This window comes from Brachycentrus maculatus, unplaced genomic scaffold (genome assembly GCF_059751285.1).
Source record: "Brachycentrus maculatus isolate JH-2025_06_01 unplaced genomic scaffold, ASM5975128v1 h1tg000197l, whole genome shotgun sequence".
In the NCBI taxonomy this organism is placed as follows: domain Eukaryota; kingdom Metazoa; phylum Arthropoda; class Insecta; order Trichoptera; family Brachycentridae; genus Brachycentrus; species Brachycentrus maculatus.
In genome coordinates, this window is record NW_028280948.1 from 287,889 (window position 1) to 312,607 (window position 24,719).

General features: G+C 31.9%; 1 protein-coding gene across 4 annotated transcripts; it reads right to left on the minus strand.

Annotated features, from left to right (window-relative positions):
* On the minus strand, window positions 1-23,970 carry LOC148307542 (uncharacterized). Of its 4 annotated transcripts, XM_088263259.1 has the most exons (14): window positions 23,454-23,970; window positions 20,612-20,854; window positions 19,682-19,975; window positions 17,368-17,694; window positions 16,001-16,117; window positions 14,524-14,625; window positions 13,887-14,026; window positions 13,665-13,808; window positions 12,974-13,082; window positions 10,689-10,840; window positions 8,845-8,956; window positions 7,115-7,243; window positions 4,232-4,330; window positions 202-240 (listed from the first exon to the last, which is right to left on the minus strand). In XM_088263259.1, exons 1-13 carry the CDS (start codon window positions 23,685-23,687, stop codon window positions 4,262-4,264), a joined length of 2,172 nt encoding a protein of 723 aa, XP_088119385.1. In that variant the 5' UTR covers window positions 23,688-23,970; the 3' UTR covers window positions 202-240; window positions 4,232-4,261. The 4 variants fall into 4 exon arrangements, with proteins under 4 accessions (XP_088119386.1, XP_088119385.1, XP_088119384.1 ...); XM_088263260.1 differs by lacking the exon at window positions 4,232-4,330 and having other exon boundaries at window positions 1-240; XM_088263258.1 differs by lacking the exons at window positions 202-240; window positions 4,232-4,330 and adding an exon at window positions 2,995-3,245.
* Between the last annotated feature and the right edge of the window lie 749 nt (window positions 23,971-24,719).

A 24,719-nucleotide genomic window follows, 5' to 3' on the forward strand; every position in this document is an offset into this window, starting at 1 on the left:
AGCTTATTATTAAGTAGATTTATTTAGACGGAAATTGAAATGGACTTTTGTAACAACATCTAAATAAATCAGTTGTTAATCTTTGTGTTTCTGAAAAGGTGAGCCAAATAAAGGTTAAATATGTAAGTCTATCGCAAAGTATGGTGCATGCTATTTAAATCTCTCCAAGCATCGATTTATGTGAGTTTCCATTAAGGAGTAGTCAATGGTTCGGTACAAGCAGTTGGGACAGGATAATACCTGCAAAATGCAATTATTAATTTATTAGACAAACAAATACAACACAGCTCGGCTGTCCAAATTTAAAACACAGTAAGGGACATTTTTTTGTAGTAGTTTTTTTTGCATTTTTGGACTAAGTAGAGTCTACTTAGTCCATAAATGCAAAAAAACCTGCCACAAAAAATGTCCTTTACTGTGTTTTAAATTTGGACAGCCGAGCTATTCATTTACAAATTATGTTAATCATCAGTGTAAACAGGGTATTATCAGTATTTTTCAATTATATAATGTCAACCTGTTAATTGACTATATTAATCTTTAAAGAAAAATTTAAATTGCTCTCCTGTGTATCATTGTTGTAGATCACACTATATTTAATGGAAGAAAGTGTCAACGTTATAAGAGAATGCCAAAAGTGAATGGGTTGCTGTTAACAATGAGAACAATTTTCTAGATATTAACTTTTCTTCTTAGTGATAATACCCTACAAAACCCTGGCACTCAGGTTAGTTAATACAAAGAGTCTGCCACAGAATACAAGGGATAATAAGTTCTTAAATAACATTTATTATCAACTAGCTGTACCCGGGCAAGCGCCCTCACATCTTTGTAAGCTCCCTTGAGGTAGCATTTTTCGAAAATTGCACTATATAAATTATCCAAAAATATTATTATTATTCTATTATATATAATTTCACAATACGTGTGAAGCAATGAAAATATTAAAAATCTATTAAACAACAAAGCAATCGAAAATATTGAAAATGCTACATGAAAGCAACTGTCAAGAAACACGCAGTCCTCAGTGAGCTAAACTACTGCATGTTTCGCTCTTGCGTTTAATAGATGGCGCTACTTTTGCGGTAAAAAACACTGTTAGTAAAAACATATTATTTGCCACTGGTACATAAAAACAAGCACATATACAAATTCAACTTTGTCAGTGAATAAATTGAGGAGATTTAGGATTTTGAACTAATATTAAACTAACATTTATATTTTTATTATTAATAAAGATATCTCAAGAGGGACAATGACAGATCATAAAAACTATAAATGCTAACTTCTCAAAAACATATAAAAAGATACCAATAAACAATCATGATAACAATTTCTTGGGGGATCAAATGTGTCGCCTACTTTCAAAATCTGCCAGATCCAATTTTATAAGATTTTAAAATAAATACTCTATCGGAATGCCAATTGCGGGTTTTATTGTTTAAAATATTTATATACTTGAAAACCCTGCTAAAAATACTTTAAAACAGTGTTGTATTTCAAATTCCGCTATATTCATGAAACATGCCTTCTGACCCGTATAAGCTAGTCAAGAGCGGGGATAGGTCAAAAATTAAGATGACATCATTATCGGTTTGTGTCATGTTTATTTTAAATACTGAAAAAAAATAATAAAAAAAGGGGAAATTCTCTATTTCATAACATTTAATCTAAAGATAGACTTTTTGATAATAGATTTTTTGTAAAATCGACTAACATGGATCTGGCGGATTTTGAAATTAGGCGACACAAATATAGTAAGAACATACAAAGCTTTGGACACACTCAAAATACAATTATAAATTAATTGTAATAAATACACATTTCCATTATTTCAATATGAATACATTTAACAAATGCAAGATAGGAAGGGTAGTAGAAAAATAAACAATGATATCCAAATTATATTTCACTTGGAAATCTTAAAATATGATTTATCATTTTTATATGAATATCATACCTTTTTCATTTACTGAGAAATAATAATTTAGATCAACCAACATATTTCAAGGAGACTATAAAGTTAAGATAATATGTATAATTTGAATATTTATATCCCGATTAAAGACATATCGCTCACTCCTTTCAAGAACGTCATAAATCAAAATTCGTCAATTTTCAGTTGTGTATGTTTTCGGGATGCCCGAAAAATGTACTATATCCCAGCAAAAGAGGCACATTTTTAACATAATATTTACCCGCTACAGGGCAGAAAGTGTTGTTTTTGCATTTTGAAGGAAAGGTATTGTTTAATTATTTTTTTAAATATAGTAAATATTTTTCAAATGGAGAAAAAACCTTCAGGTTTTACCTTAAAAGATCTGTTGCAAAGTAAAAAGTTCTACAAGTGGCTTGATATTTATTTTTAATAAATTGTATTATATTTTTAAACTTTAAAAACGTTCTCCTGAAAAATCGAGTTTTTTGTTTTATGACGTTCTTGAAAGGAGTGAGCGATATAAGTGTAGCCTTTCGATTTTTCGGCTGCTCACATCATACTGGAATTGAATGTACCTAATGTAATTAAATTTTACAGCAAGTGCCAATGAGGAAAGGATGAAAAAATAAAACATAACTCATGGTGAATACCAAAGTTAGGTGCATATAACATGATGTGTTAAATCCATACATGAATTTCTTAGTATTATATTTTGACATCTCAACATAGATGAAGAAGAATATGGAAGTCTGGGCATTTACTGGGCTTACGACCGTCATAGGCTAGTTTAAGTGATCACTTTACAATTGTGTAACATTCACCAATTCTACCCATGATTGACAACCAACCACACTACTCAAATTTTTGGAACTTTTAAATATATGGTTCAAATTCGAAACATAGTGTTTGAATTCACTAGAAACATCTATGCTGAGATGAGAAAAGCTTTTTGTTAAGCAGAAACTCTTTCATTTGTATGTAAGCTCCAAATCCTGGATTATATTTACATACTCGAAAAACGCTAGAATATATTTATATTTCATAATATATTTATTTATTTTAAGCTAATAATTTAGTACTTTTTGGACTTAAAAAGTTGTAATTTTCTTAGTTGTTGATAAATATTATTTGTCAATAATTGAAGTATAGCTAATGGTGTTCTGATAGACATTATTACAAATGATTAAATAACTAGGCAAGTATCTACATGATCTTCTAACATCTTCGTAGATCTAAAGGGCTCCCCACAAACAGGACAGTAGTATTTTGGATGTAGAGACTCTTCACTTTCTTCATTCTCTTTTACCTAATTTTTAAAAATTACATTTAATAACTGAAATATTCAATAAATATTAACTTTATTAGCAATTAGTATGCATGTTTTGCACATTAATGTTATTTTTATATTAATCAAATGAAAAATCGACGTGTTATAGTATATTAACAAAAAGAAGTTTGTAATTTTGTACAAATAACTTTTAAAACTTTAGCAAGCAGGTATCCTTAAAGTATAATTTATTGAAAAACACAAATAATTTTTCACATATCACATAAAATAAAATCAGTTGTGCTTCATAAATCTATTTTTTTGTGATTAAATTTTATTTGAGAGACAATGTTTTAAATGCATTTTTTTAAGTTAGTTCAATACTTACTTTGTTAAACTCTTTATTTAACCTTTCCCTCCCGGTAATATGTATTTCCTACAACTATAAAAATGAGAATATCAATATAAATTATAATAGATACGGGCTCAGAATTTTTGTATTTTTGTATGTGTACGTGCTTTGCGTATACGCGCATGTCGTAGCGTGTTTAGTAGCGCCAGTAGTGCACAAATCGTCTGACACGGCGGTTGTGTCGCCACGCTATCTATTGAGGCTATTCGCAAGTAATTTTTTTTCTCGTTTTTAGATACTTACCAGAGCAAACATTACAAAATTGTTGCATTTCATCTTTGACTATAGTCAATAAAAGCAACATTTAGAAATATATTTATATTTTTCTCGTTTTAAATCGCATCATATGATGTACAAAATACATATCACCGTTGCACGTGGAAGTTTTTTTAACATCGTAAGGGAAAGGTTAAAATGAAAGTTATAAATATAAGATAAACATTTATTTTGTTTAGCTGTAGTGTGATTTCGTGCAATGGCCATTTCATCTTATGATGGAATATCTTGAGCGGGTAACCATGTGAGTAGAAATAAATGCAATGCTTCCAATAAAATAACAGAAAGGTAGATAATTCATATGTTTGTTAAAAGAAATCTTATGTTCATATGTAACTGTTTCAGGAATAATGTTGTATTTTGACTTTTAAATATGTGAACTTCTGCTCCATGTGTTTATTGGAGTTGTGTCATCAATCCACTCCCAGCTATCTCCCTGAAAATAAATGTCTTTACTCTATCTTTGTCCGATTAAACTAATATATGAAAATGGTGATTCAGGAATATTCATCAAATGAACATGTAGCCATCTTCCAAATATTTCAGGTGCATAATCTTTCAAACATTTATTCCAGAAAACTGTACTGTTTGATGTACTAAGAATATATTACACCGTAAATGAAAATTACTTGAATCTTGAAAAAATATATTTTGTTGATTTCTCTATTATTTATTTTTAAATAGAAACAAAATATTTTGGACCAAATAATAGCTCTGTTTTTTCAATATAATTTTGCATTCAAAGGTAATTTTTATCAATTTGCCATTACAATTCCGTTTGGAATTAAGCCTTACATTTAGTAAATGGAATGGCATTATTTATTGAACTTCTTGTACGGAAACTTGTGCATCGGCAGGTTTATTAGTGGCTAGCAGGCAGGAGCGTTTTAAGTTATGTTCAAATTCAATAATAACTCCTAAATCTTTAACTTCCAGATTTTAATAATTGCTGACAAAATCATTAAGATATGTATTAAAAATTAGAAAATTAGAGATCTAAACACAAATTCTAACTCCCCTGTTACTTACAGAAAGTTATAATATGGCTTTGGTATTAAAGGTTAAATTACTAAGCATATTTAGAATCACGCAATAAATATTAATACAAATAATGCATTTTATAAGTGATCAGACCCTTGTTTATACACTTCAACACTAATAGATAAGCTTACAAAATAAAAAGGATCACATCTGACATCAGTATACATGGTAGAATCAATAAGTAAAAGGACTGTCAACCCAAGAACAAATCCTAGAAACTCCTCGAAATAATACCCACAATGACTTGGGAACGCATTGTATGCATTGTGACAATGCTTTGACACAATGCATACAATGCGTTCCACTGCGCGTATGCCTTCTGGAACTCGCTTTCCGAAATTCAGAGATGCCGTCACAGCCCCTTGGATGTCTTCTTCGGAGCTGTATCGGTTTCCCTTGAGGTCCCGCTTGAGTGGAGTAAAGAGGAAGAAGTCCGGCAGTGCCAGATCTGGACTGTAGGGGGGGGGTGAGCCTGTGCTTGGTCAGAAACAACCTCACTAGGAGCACGATGTGGTACAGCGTGTTATCGTGGTGATGCTTCCAAGAGTCGGAGATGTCTGGCCACACGCTAAGGATGCATTTGGCAACCTGTCAAGCATGTCTAAGTAAAAAAATGTCATGATGAGCATGGATTTGACCCTTCACTTGCTTATCCTGGCTCCCCCCTCCCCGAAACAGCTTATACCACTCCAACAATGTTGAGTAACTCATGGCAGCATTCCCATAGGCATCCTTAATCATTCCGAGGGTCTCCGTTACAGTTTTTCCGAGTTTGATGCAGAATTTGATGGCGTAGTGCTGTTTGAGATTTTTTCAATCTGGGATCGCAACGACACTTCTTAACAGAGGTTCATGGAAATCAACGTCTTTACTCTCCGCTTGTCCGCAGGTGAATGGAAAAAATATCGGGCTTTTTGGAAACCTTCCACTGCCACGCCCGGATGGTGTGATCCCCCTCCACCGCTCGGTTCGTGGTACAGAAATTCAGTCCTACTACTTATTGATCCTACCATGTATACTGAGAGAACATGAATAAATCAAGAATTACATTATTGTGTCAACTCACTGAGTGCATATCTAAATATCTATAATTTAGGCATATCAAGTAATAGTAAAAAAAAATCATAAAGAAACAGCCAAACGTCAACTCAAGCAAAACACTACATATTTTAAAAATATTTTTAGTGGAAAGAAATTATACTCTCAAAGACATCTCAATGAATAGTTATATGCATATAAAGTTAGAAATCATAATAAGTCAAAAATATATACATACAAATGTATAAAGAAAAGTACTTCGGGTCTAAACAATACTAATAATAAGTAATTTACACAGTTTTAGGTACCGTAGAACGGGGTATTTGAACTTTGATGTGTTACTTGAGCCCAGTACAAAAAAAAATATTTAGACCTGTATTTGGTCTACAATAATGAACGTATCGACATGATTCATCGTTTCCCTGACAGGTGACGCTTATTGTCACGATACCTCGATTGATACCACAATCTAATTTTTTTGTACTGGGCTCAAGTAACACATAGCCCCGTTTTACGGTAATGATTTAAATTCATTTGATAGAAATTAAACAAAAAAGTGCAATGTTACTATCAACTATTATTATTATTCTACACAAATGTAAACAGTAAATCATTAGTAGAATGATTATTCTTATCATAATTTTCACACGGATTAAGTCTCATCAACAAAAATATACATATATTAAAAAAAAGCAATACATATACATATAAGTTGATGCAGTAAAAATAGCTAATAATGTTTTCAAACATAATTCTATAATAATATAACACATATTTCTTCTTTTACCTTCTCTGCATCTACACCTAATGGTGCACAGAGCCCATTAATTTTGACTGCTGATTATTTGAAGTACTGTAGACTCTCGATACAAAACCCACAAATCAACACCATGATTTTAATGTAAGACTCATATATCATAAAGCATTTGCCAATCGTTTTATTTTTTTAAAACACTGTCAACTGTGTTTCTAAAGGATTCATTAAAGCCGGTAATTTGATAAGTACATATCTAACTACCCCTCAAGACAAACAAAATGAGGAATTTGCATACATTTCGTGCAAGGCAGCCAAGGACCAGTTCACTACTGAGTTGGGTGAATGAATATCATATGTTAATTTAACGCTAGAATAATAACATACCGGTTTCATAGTGTTGAGGGTAGTTCTGATTGCAGAGGAAGAACTCCCTGGAGAAGTACTGGTTGAAGTCTGTCTTGCACTTTGCATATTACCAAAGTTGTGAGGATGTTGGGAATGGAATTTGTTCACCTATTAATGGCAAAAACATGTATTAAACAATATAAAATTACTAAAACGGTTAAGTATTTTCAGTCATCAATAGGCAGTTAATCAAAAGGAGAAACCTCTATTCATAAATGACTTCCCTTGAAATCAACACGTTGATCGCCAATAGGATTTTCGTAAAATGCCCAAAAAATGTTGTCATTTACATCCAACTCAATCACATTACATATTGTATAAAATGTTTCAGTAAAATACATCAAATTTTTGACCAAGTTCATTTTCTACCTTTAACATTCTTTAGATTTTTTATTTATTTTTATCATGCTTAGTGTTAATTTTAGTAAATAAAAGCAATTTAAATATAAAAATCATGCATGTGTTTTATTCTAACCTACCTATCAAATTCATGAGTATATCTTTTAGAACCATGAAGATATCCTAAGGGCGATTGTCCACTACCCGGAATTTGACCGTCCGGCAGTCCGGTTTTGAAAAATGAAAGCGACTACGACAGTTTAGCGTGATCGAATTTACGCGCAATGTGTTCACGCACCGATCAAGAGCTCCGATCCGAAGAAAGATGGACAAAAACACAAGACAATCCAAGCCAATTGTCATTTTAAAACGCTTACTGACGTGCCGGACGGTAAAATTCCGTGTAATTTCGTGTAGTGGACAAACGCCCTAAGACTATATCGTAGTAAGATAGAAAAGGGCCAAGTTGAATAGTAGTTTAATACAGAGTGGGTAGCCGACGGACAGAATGACACTCTAAAGCTAGGTATGCTGTGTCAGCCACCGGTGGCCGACACGGCAATCAAAGTGTTAACAACAGTTATGTATATATTTTTTTAATTAATAAGTTTACTTTACTAATGTATTCATAATTCTCTTTCTTTTAAACCCTTATCCACACTCGATGGTGCATAGGGCACTACATCATATAAACACAGTGTTATCTTGATCTTTAATATGTGAAGGAAAGGCGATCAGCCCTCAGCTTCAAGTACCGGTCCAGGGTAATATTGAATAAATATTAGAGTGAAGTACCACTTAAATTTATTTGAACCCCCTCCCTGAGAATCAAACCCGGGGCCTCCAGTACGGTAGCCGAGCGTGCTGACCATTACACTACGGAGGCGGACATTTACAATTATTCTCATGTTATTATTTAGTAATACAATAAGATCTCATTAGTATGGACTTTATAAAATGGTGATAGCGAGGATGGAGGGCCACACTCTTCTATTTTGACATACACTCCTTGCCTCCTTCACATCCATACATCTAGTCATACATGCCCTCTGATTACTTAGACTTTTGACACTACCAGATTTTAGGTTCTGGTTGATCTGATTGTGCCAAGTCTTTTTCGGCCGTCCTCGTTCTGTTCCCACTCACATTCACCACATATATTTTCTTAGTCATTCTCTCATTATCCATTCGCTCCACATGTCCATACCACCTTAAACAACTCTTCACGTACTTTATTATATTCTTGTAATAATCCTGTTATATAAGTTGCAAAGAGAATATCGAATGAGTCATGTGCCAAATGTTAAATTATCAAGTAAATAAAATTTCACAGTGCCTTTAAAACATTGTCAATATTTTGTTTTAATTACCTCCTCAGTCAAATCTTTATTTCTGCGGTGCAATACTTGAATATTCTGAATCAGCTCATCTTTTTCTGAAGCGATTTGTGTTCTAGAATCACGTTCAGCTTCAAAATCATTTCTGGAAAAAAAAACATAATGATCACAGTCAAATCATATCCGTACAATATATTCCTTACTTTTGTTTTTAAAAAAGAAATGAATTTGATAATTCTATGATTTACTCTTTTATTTCCTTTTTTACATTTGTAACATGTATAATTTGTAAAAAGTTGCGAAGGATTTAATTTAACCTTCCCTTACTGTGCAAAAAAATAATCCGCGCGTTTCAGTGCTGTGTAGTCAATACACATGTAAAAATGAACAATTTAAATCCAAAAAAAATAATGTTCATAGATAATCGTATAAATATATTATATTTGAAGTGAACAGTGATGTTTATTGAAGTTTGATAGCTAAAAACATGAAAAAATCATCGACTTACGCTCACAAATGAGCGGGACAACCACCTCAGTTGGCTGCCCGAATGCTAGCACACGTAGCGCATGCAAGTCTCGACTCGGTTCATTACTAGAAACACAACTTAGAGCTGAGATGTCATATCTCACGTTCTGATATAACCAAGTAAAGTAAGAGTGAGATGTGAATAGCGTCGCATAGAGTTTTTTTTAGCATATACCTACGTATATGCTAAACATGGATAGTATTATACAATGTTTTCTAAATTCTATACAAGATAAGAGGTTTTATTTATTGTTTCGGCATTAACTTTGTGGTAAGACATGTTACAATTATTAAAGAAAACACTTCGTTTTTTACCACTTGAGTTTTATTATAGACTACATGTTTCAGAAGTTAAACTTCCATCATTCAGGTCTGTATAATAACATACATATTATACAGACCTGAATGATGGAAGTTCAACTTCTGAAACATGTAGTCTATAATAAAACTCAAGTGGTAAAAAACGAAGTGTTTTCTTTAATCATTGTAAGATAAGAGGTAATTATTACAACAACAAAAAAACATTTAATGCGTAAATGTATTATGGAGGAATACCTAAAATCTGAACTTATTATTTATTTTATTTATCGAGATATTAAATTCGATCCATAACCGGAAACACATTGCAAGACCGAGTAAGAAATACCGGAGCATGTGTGAGACGGAGGACATTGTGAGGTGGGGACGACAACGAAGGCGATACTTTAATGAACATATAAACAAAATGTCAGAAGACAGACTTCCAAGTATCACCCTTCAAAGTAACCCTGAAGAACGCAGACTCCCAGGCAGACCTCCAAAAAGATGGAAAGACAGCTGGGAGTAAACATCCCAAGAGCGACATGCGGAGGCACAAACAGATCCCTAGGATCTACAAAAAGAAGAATAAGAGATATTTAAGTTTTTAATTAATGTTTTACTTAGTAAATACCACTATTTCTTAAAATCTACTGTGACACGTGTTTCGATGCATTCCGCATCATTTTCAAAGACCGTATGTCGTATACGGTGTTTGAAAATGATGCGGAATGCATCGAAACACGTGTCACAGTAGATTTTAAGAAATAGTGGTATTTACTAAGTAAAACATTAATTAAAAATGGATAGATTTTACCACAAAGTGCCGAATCAATTAATGATATTTAAGTTATTACATATAAGCAATGTGTAGTAGTTACACATCACCGGAAAGGAAGGGTTAAACAGGATAAGATTTCATTGAAGAATTTTTTATTTGAAGACAGGGGACGAAAATTAATTTTTCCTGAGGTAAGGGCGTAAACAATATCAGGGACCAAATATCGAGTTTTGAAAAAAACAGTCCTCAAAAATAGTATGTTTTTACTTACTTGTAAACTTCCAATTGAACTTTGAGAAAGTCTTTCTCATCCGAGTCGAGTTTTATAATTTCTTTCAAGGATAGAATCTCTTTCTCATAAGCAGTCACTTTTTCAGTATGGTACAGAAGCTTCGCAGTTAATTCATCACATTGTTTTTCCATCTGAAAATGTGTTTACTTATCAATATACATGTATATATTTATATACACTTATGTTAATTAGGGCCACAATGCAATAAAGTGTTTATCAAAGTAAAGTAAATGAAAACATAACCATAAACAAAACATGTATCACTAAATTGACTTGTCCGTAACTGAGTTTCTGCGGATAAAACTGCATTTGGGGAGTGAGTTTTTTTAATATATATATTTTTTAATAAATTTATATCATAGTCTTGTCACAGTGTCATACTACAAGCAACATATTTTCATAAATAAATTTTAAAAAATACACCAGTAAACACGATTTATATGAAAATTATCAATGTTTTATCTCATGGGTTTTCTTTGACAGGTCACACAACCTGTTTTAAGTAAAATGTGGATAAAAATAATTTGAAGTATAGTTTTAGTCTTTGAAAACAACTACAGACGGCAGTACAAGTACCATTTTAGAGATAAATATCACCAAGTTTTAGTTATGAGCGTGGCTGTTCATGTACGCCCATATTCCTTTGAGGAAAGGTTTGTTTGGACGACAATGTTGGGCCATACTCCTGAACAGGTTATTATATATATTAAAAATTGTTAGATAATCACTATTGTTGACAAGACCCAATAAACAGGTACATAAAAGATAAAGGAAATAGGAATGTAAAAATATTATAATTCATTTTATGTCAGCATGACATCAACCTTTCCCTTACGGTGCTAAAATACTTCCATGTGCAACGGGGATATGTATTTTATACACCATACGAAAATGTGGTTTAAAAATGGGTAAAATTTGAAAATTCCTAAATGTTGCTTTTATTGACCATAGTTGAACGGCTGTCCAAACTCAAAACACAGTAAGGGACATTTTTTTTGTACATAGTACGTTTTTAAAAAAACAAAAAAAACGTACTACAAAAAAATGTCCCTTACTGTGTTTTAAGTTTGGACAGCCATGAAGTTAAAATGTAACAATTTTGTAATGTTGGCTCTGGTAAGTATCTGAAAATGAGAAAATACATCACAAGTAGCCGCAATAACTAATGTAGCGACATGACCGCCGCGTACTATGGTTTGTGCACTACTAAACTTTCAATGACATGCGCGTGTACACAAAGCAACAGCACGCGCGCACACACTGAGAAACGTTTGTGTATTAATGCTTAGATTATTTATAGAAGAGGCAGATTTAAGCTCCTTTTTCTTGTAGTACATGCTCCCTAGCTTTTTACTTTTTCATCTTTTTTATGTTTTTAAGCTTTTAATTTTATTAAAATAAATTGTTTTCTGAGAGTCAAGTATTTTTTTGTATTTTATATTAACACTATTATTCTAGTTCTACTTATAAAACCTATACCCTTATACCCTTTACTATGACTAAATATTGTAAATCCACACATAGGCCATGCCTTTGTGGGATCTTTTTTTGTATTCATTTTTCTGTTTTATTCATATTTTTTTTGTATTTGAATTATTTAAAAAAAATAATAATAATAATAAAAAAAATATTGTGATTTTATCCCCAATTTTTTCACAATTTATTTATTTCCGTCGCTGCAAATGAATAACTTTATATTATAATACTTTCATGTAATACATAATTATATTACGGGGGAGTACAAAATTTCTGAGCCTGTATCTATTATATTTGATATTAATATTCTCATTTTAAAAGTCAAGTTATAGTAAATACATAACAGCGGGAGGGGAAAGTTAATGTAAAAAAAAAGTACAAAGTTGAAGGATACTATGTACAAAACTGACGCCAATTTAATCATTGATATTTGTATATTCTCCAAATGGTATATGGATGCCATAAATTTGAGAAACACTGGTCCATTACAAACCTTGAGGTTGTATGTATTTATAATTTATGGCATCTGTGGTGTAATGGTTAGCGTATTTAGCTACCGTGCTGGAGGTCCTGGGTTCGATTCCGTTATTCAAGTTATTTTACACTCTAATATTTATTTCATATTACCCTGGACTTACATATTACCCTGATGACTTACATGAAGGCAAATATTTCATATTGCCTTCATGTAAGTCATCAAGATAACACTGAGTCAATACGATGCTGTGCCCTTTGCACCATTAGATGCGGATTAGGCTTAGATAATTTTAAGAAAGTCACTAAATTACCTGTGCGTAGTTAGCTTCCTTAATTTCATTTTGTTTCAATATTCTTAGCACTTGTTGGTAATCCAAAAACATTTTTTCAAGAGCAGATAGAGAAGATTTTATTTTATGGCTGCAAATATAAAAGGAAAATAAAGTCAATAGAAACTTGAGAAAATTAACCAATCAACCAACCACCACGCCACTTCAGTATCGCCGTAGTCAGAGAGAATAGAATGCCACACCGCTCTGTCCTCATAAACAATCTTCACCTCTTACACATTCATTCATCTCCTCATAAATACCCACTGATTATTCCGACATCTGACCTGACTACACCCAAGTATTTAAAATACTTAATCATGCCAAGTTTATTATTTATGCTCGTATGTATAACTACATTTGCCTCGTAAATTTGTTTTACTATTCTTTCCTCGGTTATTGGTTGCATATGTACAAACCATCTCAATACACCTTTCTTAATTTTCTTGATAATGCCATTCAAACATGTATCAAACATCGTTTTACCACACATTTCTCTGAAAGATCGCGTTTTTACTCCATTTAGTCTACTTTCATCCATTTTTTGTCAATTCCACCCTTTACTTTTACGCATCAGGTTAATACCAGGACTCCAGAGAATATTTTTATTCCATTTGGAATTTTGGAGTAATGTATTTTCAAAATCACAGTTATATATTTATAGTTAACTCACTTAGAATTGGCGATCACACCGTGATGTTTATCTAGATTATCTTTGATAATGGATAAAATAGTTTTTTGTTGAGAACCATCAACTTGTTTGCAAGGTTGATCTTCGATGATTAGTTTGGTGACACAATCAAATAATGAACAGAATCTGAAATATAAAAGATGATAGACATTGCAATATAGTCACACATAAAACAAATCCTTTAAATATTTTTTAATGACTTACTGTTCAGAATGTTGGTTCAGGTAGCTGGCAAGCTCCTTTAAAGTTACATCATATAATTTAACATTTTCCACAAAATTAATAAACTCTGAATTGTCACAATTGGCTTCCAGACTTAAGGAGTATCGAACGGGTTGGAAAGTCTGCAAAAGGAATTAAAATAATAATATATTTTAAAACATATATTAAAATTCTATGTAGCATTTAAATAGCATATGGAAAAAGCATCCACATATTCAAATAACTTTTGCCATTTTGAATTATTTTAGGTTTTGATTATCAAATTGTTAAAATTATAATGTAAAAGCTCATTTACGCAAATTTTGTCACATTCCAAAAATGTTTAGGGATTTTGTAAATTTTCATACAAAACTGTTGAAAACTTGAAATAATATTAAAATAAAACAATGTTCTTCAATGCAAAATTGAAACTAAAAGTGCTAGTAGCTAAATATGCTACTAAATGTATTTCTTTTCATCTTTAAATATTTTTTCTTAATTTTTTCAATGTAAAAATAGAATATGTTGAGTTTTCACAAACCAAAAATTTCAAAAACAAAAACTCATGCATCATATATGCATACGCATTACAAGTAATATGTTTTGTTAAGAATTTTTATACAATAGTAAGATTACTTACAACTGTGTGAGCTTCTCTCAGCCTGTCTTTTAATTCACCAACAACGAAATTTAGCAGTTTAATGCTATCTTGAGTCTCTAGCCTGTGTTTTGTATACTCCAACTAATTTTGTGATAAAAAATCAATGAAATTAATTTCAAATAAAATCGGAAATATATAATAATTATTATCATACAAACACCTCAAAAATACCTGTATATCACCATTGGTATTGCAAAAAAGATTTATAACAATAATAAAAAGAGAAATAAAACAGATATGATAGAACTGCTGTTATATTGGCTGTTTTTGAGATTCTTTAACAATATCAAAAATAACATGCGGCATTAGGCACCTATTAAGTCCACATTGAAAAAATTTGGAGACCAAAAATATGAACAAAAATTTATGAGAGACAAAACAATATTACTAAATAAGAATGATTCGGATGTGTTTCAAAAGGATGTATTAAGAAGTGGTTTTTAATTTTTTTCCCCTTTTCAAAGACTAACCAATTTGTACATAATATATTACATGTTGTATACTTTATAATAAATTAATAAGTTTTCTCTTTTAAAATATATAATATTGGTCCGAAAAGTACTTATTTAAACAAGGATGGGCATAAACAAGGAATTATGCATTAGCCTGAAATGTCGTAATTATTAATGAAATATTGTTTTAGCCATAGCCATAGGCAGCACTAGATTTGATTAAAATGAAGAAAAAAACATTTTAAAAGAAAAGAGGGCATAAAGGGCACAAAAGTAATTTAGCATCACCTCATATCATGAATATTATTTCCATCTTACCAAAAATCACACACTAACCAACAACAGTGTTTTTTCAAATATCAAAATAAAAGATATAATATTTATAGGTTTTCCACTCCCAGTTTTGATTTTATTTAACACTCCTTATCATTCATCATTCACTTTGTGTAATACCACTTTAATACGCAAAGTGAACGATGAATGATAAGGAGTGTGTTATATTACCATACCACAAAGTTAACTTTGCTTTTAACATACCAAATAAAGATTTTATTGGATGGACGGGTCACAAATTCAGAACAGAAGCTCAGAACTGTAAGGGCGTTTGTGCACTATACGAAATTTTACAGTCCGGCACTTCAGTTAGCGTGATAAAACGATGATTGGCTTGTGCTTTTGTCCATTTTTTTTCGGATCGGTGCGTGAACACATTGCGCCTGTCGTAGTTGCTTTTATTTTTCAAAACCGGACTGCCGGACGGTAAAATTCCATGTAGTGCACAAGCCCCCTACGGAATGGTATAGAACAAAGGAGACCTTATCCCAGCATCCGGTGAATGCGGTTAAGGAGACAGATAGATTGAAATGTCAATTGATTTTTATCTGAGCAGAGATTATACACATACAAAATATAACAGCGATTGCACACTCCATGTACAATCTATACATAATAGTATGAAATACTTGTAACTTTTCAATGACACTAGTATTTTAACAACTACCCACCTTCATGTTCTCAAACTGCAGTAATTCGACTTGAGAATTTTTCAATTCAGTGTGAAGATTGGAAAGTTTTGCTTCCAGGTTGTGAATAATCTCCTCAGAGTTTTTATTGCTCGCAGCCTGAAATAAAAAATAATAAAAAATAGACTTTTCTCCGTGTATTCAATTTAAATATATTTTGCAATTTTCAAGGAACAGTGAAGATTTTTTTTTATTCAAATGTAGGATGACACCCAAAATCTTATAAATATGTCAACCTACACCTTAAGTATTTTTTCACACTCTAATAAAGATTATTTTATTTGTTTACGATCCTAAAATAAAAATAATAATACATGTACATATTTACATATATTATTTTACATAAATATTTTTTCACAAGTATAAAAACGCATTATCCACAATAATATATAAAATTATATTACAAAGGGACAGTTTATATTCCACGCAAATTTCTCTCGTCATTTACCGTGTTGGCCACCTGAAATAATATATTTTGGATGCGTAACATAGTGGCAAAAATATGATTGTTTCTCAATCTCCCAGTCACAAAAGTGACTTTTTTAAAACTATTTCACCAATATTTGCGAGGGATTTGTATAAAGTTACTACAAACTTGTTTAGAGCTTGTGTTTAAGTTATTTTCAACCAAAAATCACAGAAAGGGTCAAGATATAAGGGTGAAAATTCGGTATTTGTACTTGATAGTTACGTATCGGTCTTGTTCGGCAAATCACCTATGTATCGCACACCTAGATCAAAACTGCATCAACTCAAAAAATATTTTTTTTAGACCACTTATTGGATTCTACAAATGAAGACGCATATGTATATCAATTTGTCCGATTTGTCAATATCTTAAATATTCTTCAAAATATAGCACTATATGTTCCTTTTGGTGAATAAAAGAGTTTGATTCTCTCTGTCTACCCCTTCGGGGAAGCGGCGTGATGGTTAGTTAGTTAGTTGGTTAGTATGAAATGTTTTAATGTAAATATTCTTTAATATGCATTGTCCATTCATAAAAGAAAACAGAAAACTTCTATTACATAAGGCGACACCACTATGTATACGTTTTTCGTCTCTCCTGAAAAAACAGTTTTTTTGAGTTGATACTCTTTTGATCTAGGGGTGCGATATGTCAGCATGATTTGATTCAGATTTGCAATTTTTTTAAACGCTTAAACAAGGTATTCTCTATCTAAATATATTTTTTAAAGCAACGTCTTTCTTTTTTGTAGAAGGGTGATTGACAAGTTGGAAGAAGTCATTAATATTTGCTACTCACAAACTTATCTAGAAAGCTAATGCTCGTGAATTCTGAGGGATGAATGAATTATGAATAAAATAAAAATAATTATCAAACAAACCTCTTGATTTTTCAGCTTCATTGTCAAATCTTGATTTCGCTGTTTCATTTCCGATAAAGCCTTTTCCCAAGATTCCTTTTCAAAAAATATCTTCTCGTTATCATCAATCGCCTGCCTCCTCTGTCTTTCAATAATTTCCAGCTGCGATGTCAAAACATCGATGGTATTCTCTAGATCCGACCGGGAGAGTTTGTTCCCCGCAGTCATGATAAAACCTTTATCCGGATCAGATTCGGAACTCTCACATTCTGTAGAATTAGCAAGCGCGTTATTTTCTTGTTTCAATGTTTCCAATTCCAATTTCAACTGCTTATTCACTGCTTCCAACTGCAATGTCAATATCATTATTAACCCCTTGTGTGATTTGCGTAAATACAATTCGGGTAGGTATTTTGCTGACACGGTGATTTACTCGAATACAGTTCAGGCACATCGTACATGAATTTTTTTAAAGTGATTTGCCTGAATCCAGCTTGGGTCATTCCACCACCAGTCTAGATATGTGTCGCCTACTCCGCCAGATCCAATTTTATAAGATTTTAAAATAAATACTCTATCGGAATACCAATTGTGGGTTTTATTGTTTTAAATATTTATATACTTGAACACCCTGCTAAAAAAATACTTAAAAACAGCATTGTATTTTAAATTCCGCTATATTCATGGAACTTGCCTTCTGACCCATATCGGCCAATCAGAGAGCGGGGATAGGTCAAAAATTAAGATGACGTCATTATCGGTTTGTATCGTGTTTTTTTTTTAATACTGAAAAAAATCTAAAAAAATATTGAAATTCTCTATTTCATAATATTTTATCTAAAGATAGACAAATCTTTAAAACATAAATGTTACCCGGAGAGTTTTACATTTTTCGGAAAATCGACTTACATGGATCTGGCGGATTTTGAAAGTAGGCGACACATATATCCATTCTTCCTTTGTTTTTTTTTTCTTTCCTAATATTGTTTATTTATGTTTTATACTGATTTATTATATTTCAAAATATAATAAAAAAACATAATAGTGAAAAAGAAGGTTTTTTAACCATTTTTATCCAAGAGGTTGACCACAGAAGTGGTTAACATTAGAACCGCCAAGCCGTCACTTAAACTATCAAATTTACGTTAAAAAAATGAAATTCTTATCATTTCAAAATACCTATGTAGCTTTTTAAAATAAACAATAATTTTTTTGTTTTGCTCCAATTGGTGGTAGTTGAACCTTAATGAAGGAATTAGTTTTTAAGACTCGTATTTGGGGTAAAATACCATAGTATTTTGAATATTTATTTTTATTTTATATCATTAATTATTATTTTCTATGTAATCTATCTTAATCTCCGATTTTTTCGTTATTTTTTGTAAAAGGCAGTAATGCCGTAAATAAATAAATAAATAATTTTCAACTTTCTCAACTCAAAACATCTTATTTTTTAATTGTAAGTTTAAACTATGTGTATTTATCTATTACAATGAAACCTCTATCTATCGTTCCTCGAATAATCGTTTTCCCGGATGTATTGTTTGATTCTTCTATCCCGAATTCATTTCATACAAGATAGATCGCATCGATCGTTTCTATCTACTATTTTACCGCATTCATCGTTTGAATCACACCGCACATTTGACATATTTTGTCTGTTTTTTTTTTTGCATTCTTCTCAATTTTGTTACAATTGACGACAATATTCCAACGTGCGGTATGGAAACTATATAAAGCTTGTGTGACTTAGGTTGACAGATACAGCAGAGGTCGATATTGATGAAGAGAAGCCGCTGCCTGTACTTTTATTTTCAGAAGAATGCAAACTCTTTTAAAAATTAAAAGCTTTCTACTACGCACATTCAATAACTGATGCCGAAATAATATTTGCAAAGCCCAAAATATACTATTGATTTATGGAAATAAAACATTCAAAAACAAATGTCCATCAAAGATTATTTAGAATGCAAGAAACTTTAATATTTTTTTGGTTCTGTTGAATAAATACATTTATTTGCATCTAAAATTTTTATTCTGCTTAGAATCTTAACCTAACCATTATTATGCAGATTGGGAGGATGGTATCTTTACTCGATTGTATCTTCTTGTGTATTGACTTCTTAATCCCGCATTCATTGTTTTCCCACATTCATGGTTTATTTTGATAAGTCCCTTTAGAAACGATAGATAGAGGTTTCACTGTATATGTACATAACAAGAAATAAGTTATTGGTGGCAAAATAAAGAAAAATTTCAACAAAATTTAAAAAAAATTGTGTTTTTGCATGTGTTTTTACAAAACAGTCGATAGCTTTTTGTAAATATTTCACACCTCTTGCATATGCTGACTGTTTTCGATCAGTCGAGAATTTTTTTCTTGCAGTGCCTTGATTTCGTTCTCATAAATTTCTCTCTCCAGTGTTAATTTTTCATTGTTTGCGATAACCATTTTCCGTTGTCTTTCTACAGTCTCCAGCTGTGAGGTGAGAGTATCTACCATTCTTTGGTTATCACTTTCTCGGGATTTGTCCAAACCATTAGAGTAACCGGGTTTGTTTGTATCGGTTGCTTTTTCACTTCTGGCAAACTCCAAATCTTTTTGCAGTGTCGAATTTTCCAAACGTAACTGGAAAAATAAATAGAAAACATTTTTTACAAAATAAATTAAAACGTTTATTGCATATTGATATCTCAATACAGATGAGGATGAATATGGAAGTCTGGGTATTTACAGGGCTCATGACCTTATGACCGTATGGCTGTTTAAGTGATAACTTTACACGCACGTTACATTCACCATTCTACCGATTGACACCACACTGCTCAAATTTTTGGAACTCATACGTATATCATAAATCTCATGCCACTTCATGATTGAATTCATGGCAGCATCTACGGTTAGTTTGAGAAAGCTTTTATTTGGCAGAGACCATTTGATTTAGATTTTTGCAAAATATAACGCCTGAAAACATCAACAGCCTATGACAGGTCATAAGCCCTCAAACTCGACAGATGTCAAAATGTAAAAACTCCTAAATGAAAAAACCCAGATTTGTGAACAAGGAATTGCATTTATTATTTACCTTGCTTATTACGTACAAGGTTTGAAGATCATTTAGCGGATTTTTGTTTCTTTTAACTAAATAAAGATGTTTTATTTAAATCTGTGTTGGAAACAGGAGGGATAATCTAGTGTGGGCCAATCAGGAACCAGGAACTGCTCAGCTAGGTTAGGTTAGGTTAGTTTGACACTACAACAAACCTTTTCAATAAGATTTTTAGTTTCGAGAAACTTGGTTTTGTGAATTTGGTGAGTTTTCATCATGTCTTCCTGCCAGTCAACTATTGTTTTGAACTGTTCCCTTATGGAAAAATTATTCTGTTTCAGTGTCTGCCGTAGGATCCTATTCTCTTCCAGAAGTTCCACAATCTTGGCCTCCATCTCCTGAGTGCCGGAACACTCCAGCGTGAAGGCGCTCGCCATCTCCACCGACGCGGGAGAAGGCTGGGAATAAAATAAAACAATACATTGTGGAATGAAAAATAATAATATATTTATTGTAACTGCAGACAGTTGGTAGAATTTCACGCTAAATTTTTGGATAATATATCAAAAATTAAACAAGGTTATTGGATTGAATTCTACTTTTATTTATATACCGTGGAACGGGGCTACTTGAACATTGATGTGTTGCTTGAGCCCAGTACAAAAAAAATTAAATCTGTATTAGGTCTACAATAATGAACGTATCGACATGATTCATTGTTTCCCTGACAGGTGACACTTATTGTCACGATACTTTGATCGATACCACAATCTAAATATATTTTTTGTACTTGGCTCAAGTAACACATCAATGTTCAAGTAGCCCCGTTCTACGGTATATATGAAAAATGTGACGCATTTCGTCTTATTAAGACATTATTAAACACTCTATAAGTGTTTGATGTCTTAATAAGATGAAAAGCGTCATATATTATCATATTTATGTAAATAAAAGTAGTAATCAATCCAATAACCTTGTTTAATTTTGGATATATTACCCAATAACAAAAAAAGAATAATACACAGTAAGACCTCTTTAATCAGAACCCCTGCTAATCCGAACATATCCGTAATCCGAACGCCCACTCATCCCTACCGTGCTTCTTAAAAACGGAAATCAGTGCTACCACCAAACATCGCACCAGTTGCCAGGTTTTTACTTTGAATAAATCTCGACTAAATTAAATATTTGATTTCTTTAAAAAAAATATAAATAAACATTTAAAATTTTGCAACACATATTTGTTTTATTTGATAAAAATACCCCACAGATGCTCTGTACCGTAATTCAAATGCTTCACTAGTCTGAACAGAGGATAAATTTTCGGCATTCGGATTATAGAGGTCCTGCTGTATTCGAAATAAAAATACATTTCAGAAACTGCTAAACTCATACGTACTTTGACAACCATTTTCTAATTTCATTCACTCATTTCTACAGTGTTCCAAGTAAGATACAAATGTGATTGTTTTATATGTATAAAATATTGTATGATTTATACATTTTACCAGAATATCATTAATGAGTACACTGATGCATAAAACAACAAATGAGTGTTCAATGAGATAAGATAAACTATGATTAATATCGGTAAAGCTATTGTGTATTGTTTATCATCCATTACGCAACAGACAATTGAATTTTTTTTATTAAAATATTAATTTTCTGTATTCACTTTTGAAATACATAAAAGATAGAGATTGATATTGTAAAACCATAGTTATTTATGTCCATACAATATCAGGAAATAATACTTATAATTTGTACAAAAATACTATCGGCATTTGTGTTTTTAGGCCGTATGAAATAACAAAGTAAAGGTGGTAATTTTTAAGACCGGCGGCTGATGCTTTCATTTAGGAAAGAATTTGCACGTTTATGAATGAATTAACATAATTTGGCGGAGAACGTTCATTTATGACTAGAGCTGTTCCTAACACAGAGTTGAGATAATAAACATAGATTTATTATATATGGTATATCTTTATAGACAGTGATGTGCTGCTAAGCTTTTAACCGACTCGCACCTTGGTGAAAACTAGAGATGAATATCTACTCTTATTATTTAGGGTTTTGCACTGGATATTCGATAATTGTTCGTATTTGGTATATTCAGGGTAGTTATGCATTGACTTGAAAACATGAACCGTAATCATAACGAATGTATTCTTCACTATTCCTGTGTACGTCATTAGTTATAACATTTTTTTATTAAAAAGGATAACCCGAAAAGCCTCTACTTTTAGAAGCTTGTCTGCAGGTAGGATAGTAAGGATAGAGAAGGTAAATATGAATAATACATCACTAACACCCAGACCAATGGAAAGTAAATAATTCTTGAATTTGTTTTGCGCTTGACGGGAATCTAACCCGCGACGCCAGTTTCACAATCGAGCGGCTACCCAAATACGTCACGGCGCCTGTTATACATCGTATTGTAGTGTACATACACTGTAGATAGATATATGCAAACAAAATAGTACCGTAGAACGGGGCTACTTGAACTTTGATGTGTTACTTGAGCGCAGTACAAAAAAAAATATTTAGACCTGTATTTGGTCAACAATAATGAATGTATCGACATGATTCATTGTTTCCCTGACAGGTGACACTTATTGTCACGATACATTCATTATTGTAGACCAAATACAGATTTAAATCTCTTTTTTGTACTGGGCTCAAGTAACAAATCAAAGTTCAAGTAGCCCCGTTCTATGGTACACAAAACGGCTGCAAGATGTTTAATTTATCAATGTTAAATAATTGTGATTGTGTTAAAATTCCATCTCGGAAATAGGATATTAAAAAAGAAATCGGTATTTTAACAAACAACTCTCCGAACCCAAATTATTTTGCGAACCCATCGCAGCACATCATTGCATATATGGTAGGCCTGGGAACTGGTAGCTGTAAAGCTATGGGTCGGTGATATTGTTATGCTGTTGATGGGGTTATTTGTAAGGCATCATTTGTCCTATGTGATGGCGGTTGAACCGATATGAGTTTAACTTAATGCAGGTCAAATTAGATTTAATTATTAAATAAAATTCATCTTACCTGATCCAAGTTAAAGCTACCATTAAATGATGTTAGTTCATTCTCCAAAATCCCTTGGTTGAGCACTGGCATATTATTTAGTGCAGCACAAAAATCCGATCCTTTAGAGCACTGCATTATCTTCGACTCCACCATTGCAGTTTCTATGCTATTCTGAGGTGAAGTGCTTCCCAGAATAATGAAGGAATCATCTCCCGATTGGCTATTGCGCGACATTGAGCAATTTTCAGACATTTTTTATAAACTATCGACAGAAGACAAAATTTCCAATTTTTTCTTTAATTGCGATGAATTATACCACACTTTTGCAAAAAAATAATAATAACTCCTAGCTTATTCAACAGGAAAACACGACATCATTCTTGATATAACTAGGAACTACGTTTCAAAACAATTTTCAAAGTATATTTTAACCGGCAAATTTTATATTGAGCACCAATATTATTAATTACGTATTGAACGTAAATGAATCATGACAATAAATAAGAATAAGAAATGACAAATGTCCGAATGAGACAAATTTTGACACCGACACCAAAGAGAACAGCTCCATAGACACCTATCAGTGCCTTCTACATATTCAGTTATTGTATTGGTGCGTTTGACAACATTCCATTAGGTGCACTCAGCCAACCGATTCTCAAAATACCTACCAATTTAATTTAGATTTAGCGTGCAACGTGTTCAGTTACGATTATTTTTAAATCAGTGTTACGTCATTTCTTATATTGCTGGGAAAAAATATGTTTTTAATATTTTAAGTCATTGATCGGAGTTGTAAATATTACAAAGTTTTTTGTAGTCAAAAATAAGCATTAGGAATAAAACATAGGTATCCACTTTGTGAAATCAGAATGGTAAGTACTAAAGCAACGTACATTTCTCAATTTTAAATTCTGAATTTGCAACAAAACTTAAATGATGACGCCATTTTATAAAAAAAATAACACTAGCAGTAGGAAATCATAATTTCATAACAAATCACTGCTATTATCGACATCCACCATTCGGTCCAGGTTCTCAAATCGTAATTTTTATTTTATTTAAAAATAAAAAAATAAATCCGTTTAGCTAAATAATTTTCCTGTTATTTCAATTTAACAAATTTACGAGGAGAGTGGGATTAGAAACAGAATCCAAGAAAGATCGAAAAAGAAAATTTGCGCGGGTTAGTTTTTCAAATTCGTTTGCCGATTTCGAATTCCAAATTCAGAATAGGTTTTTTCACTTTCGGGAGAAATATCAAAGTACATTATATTTTTTTCG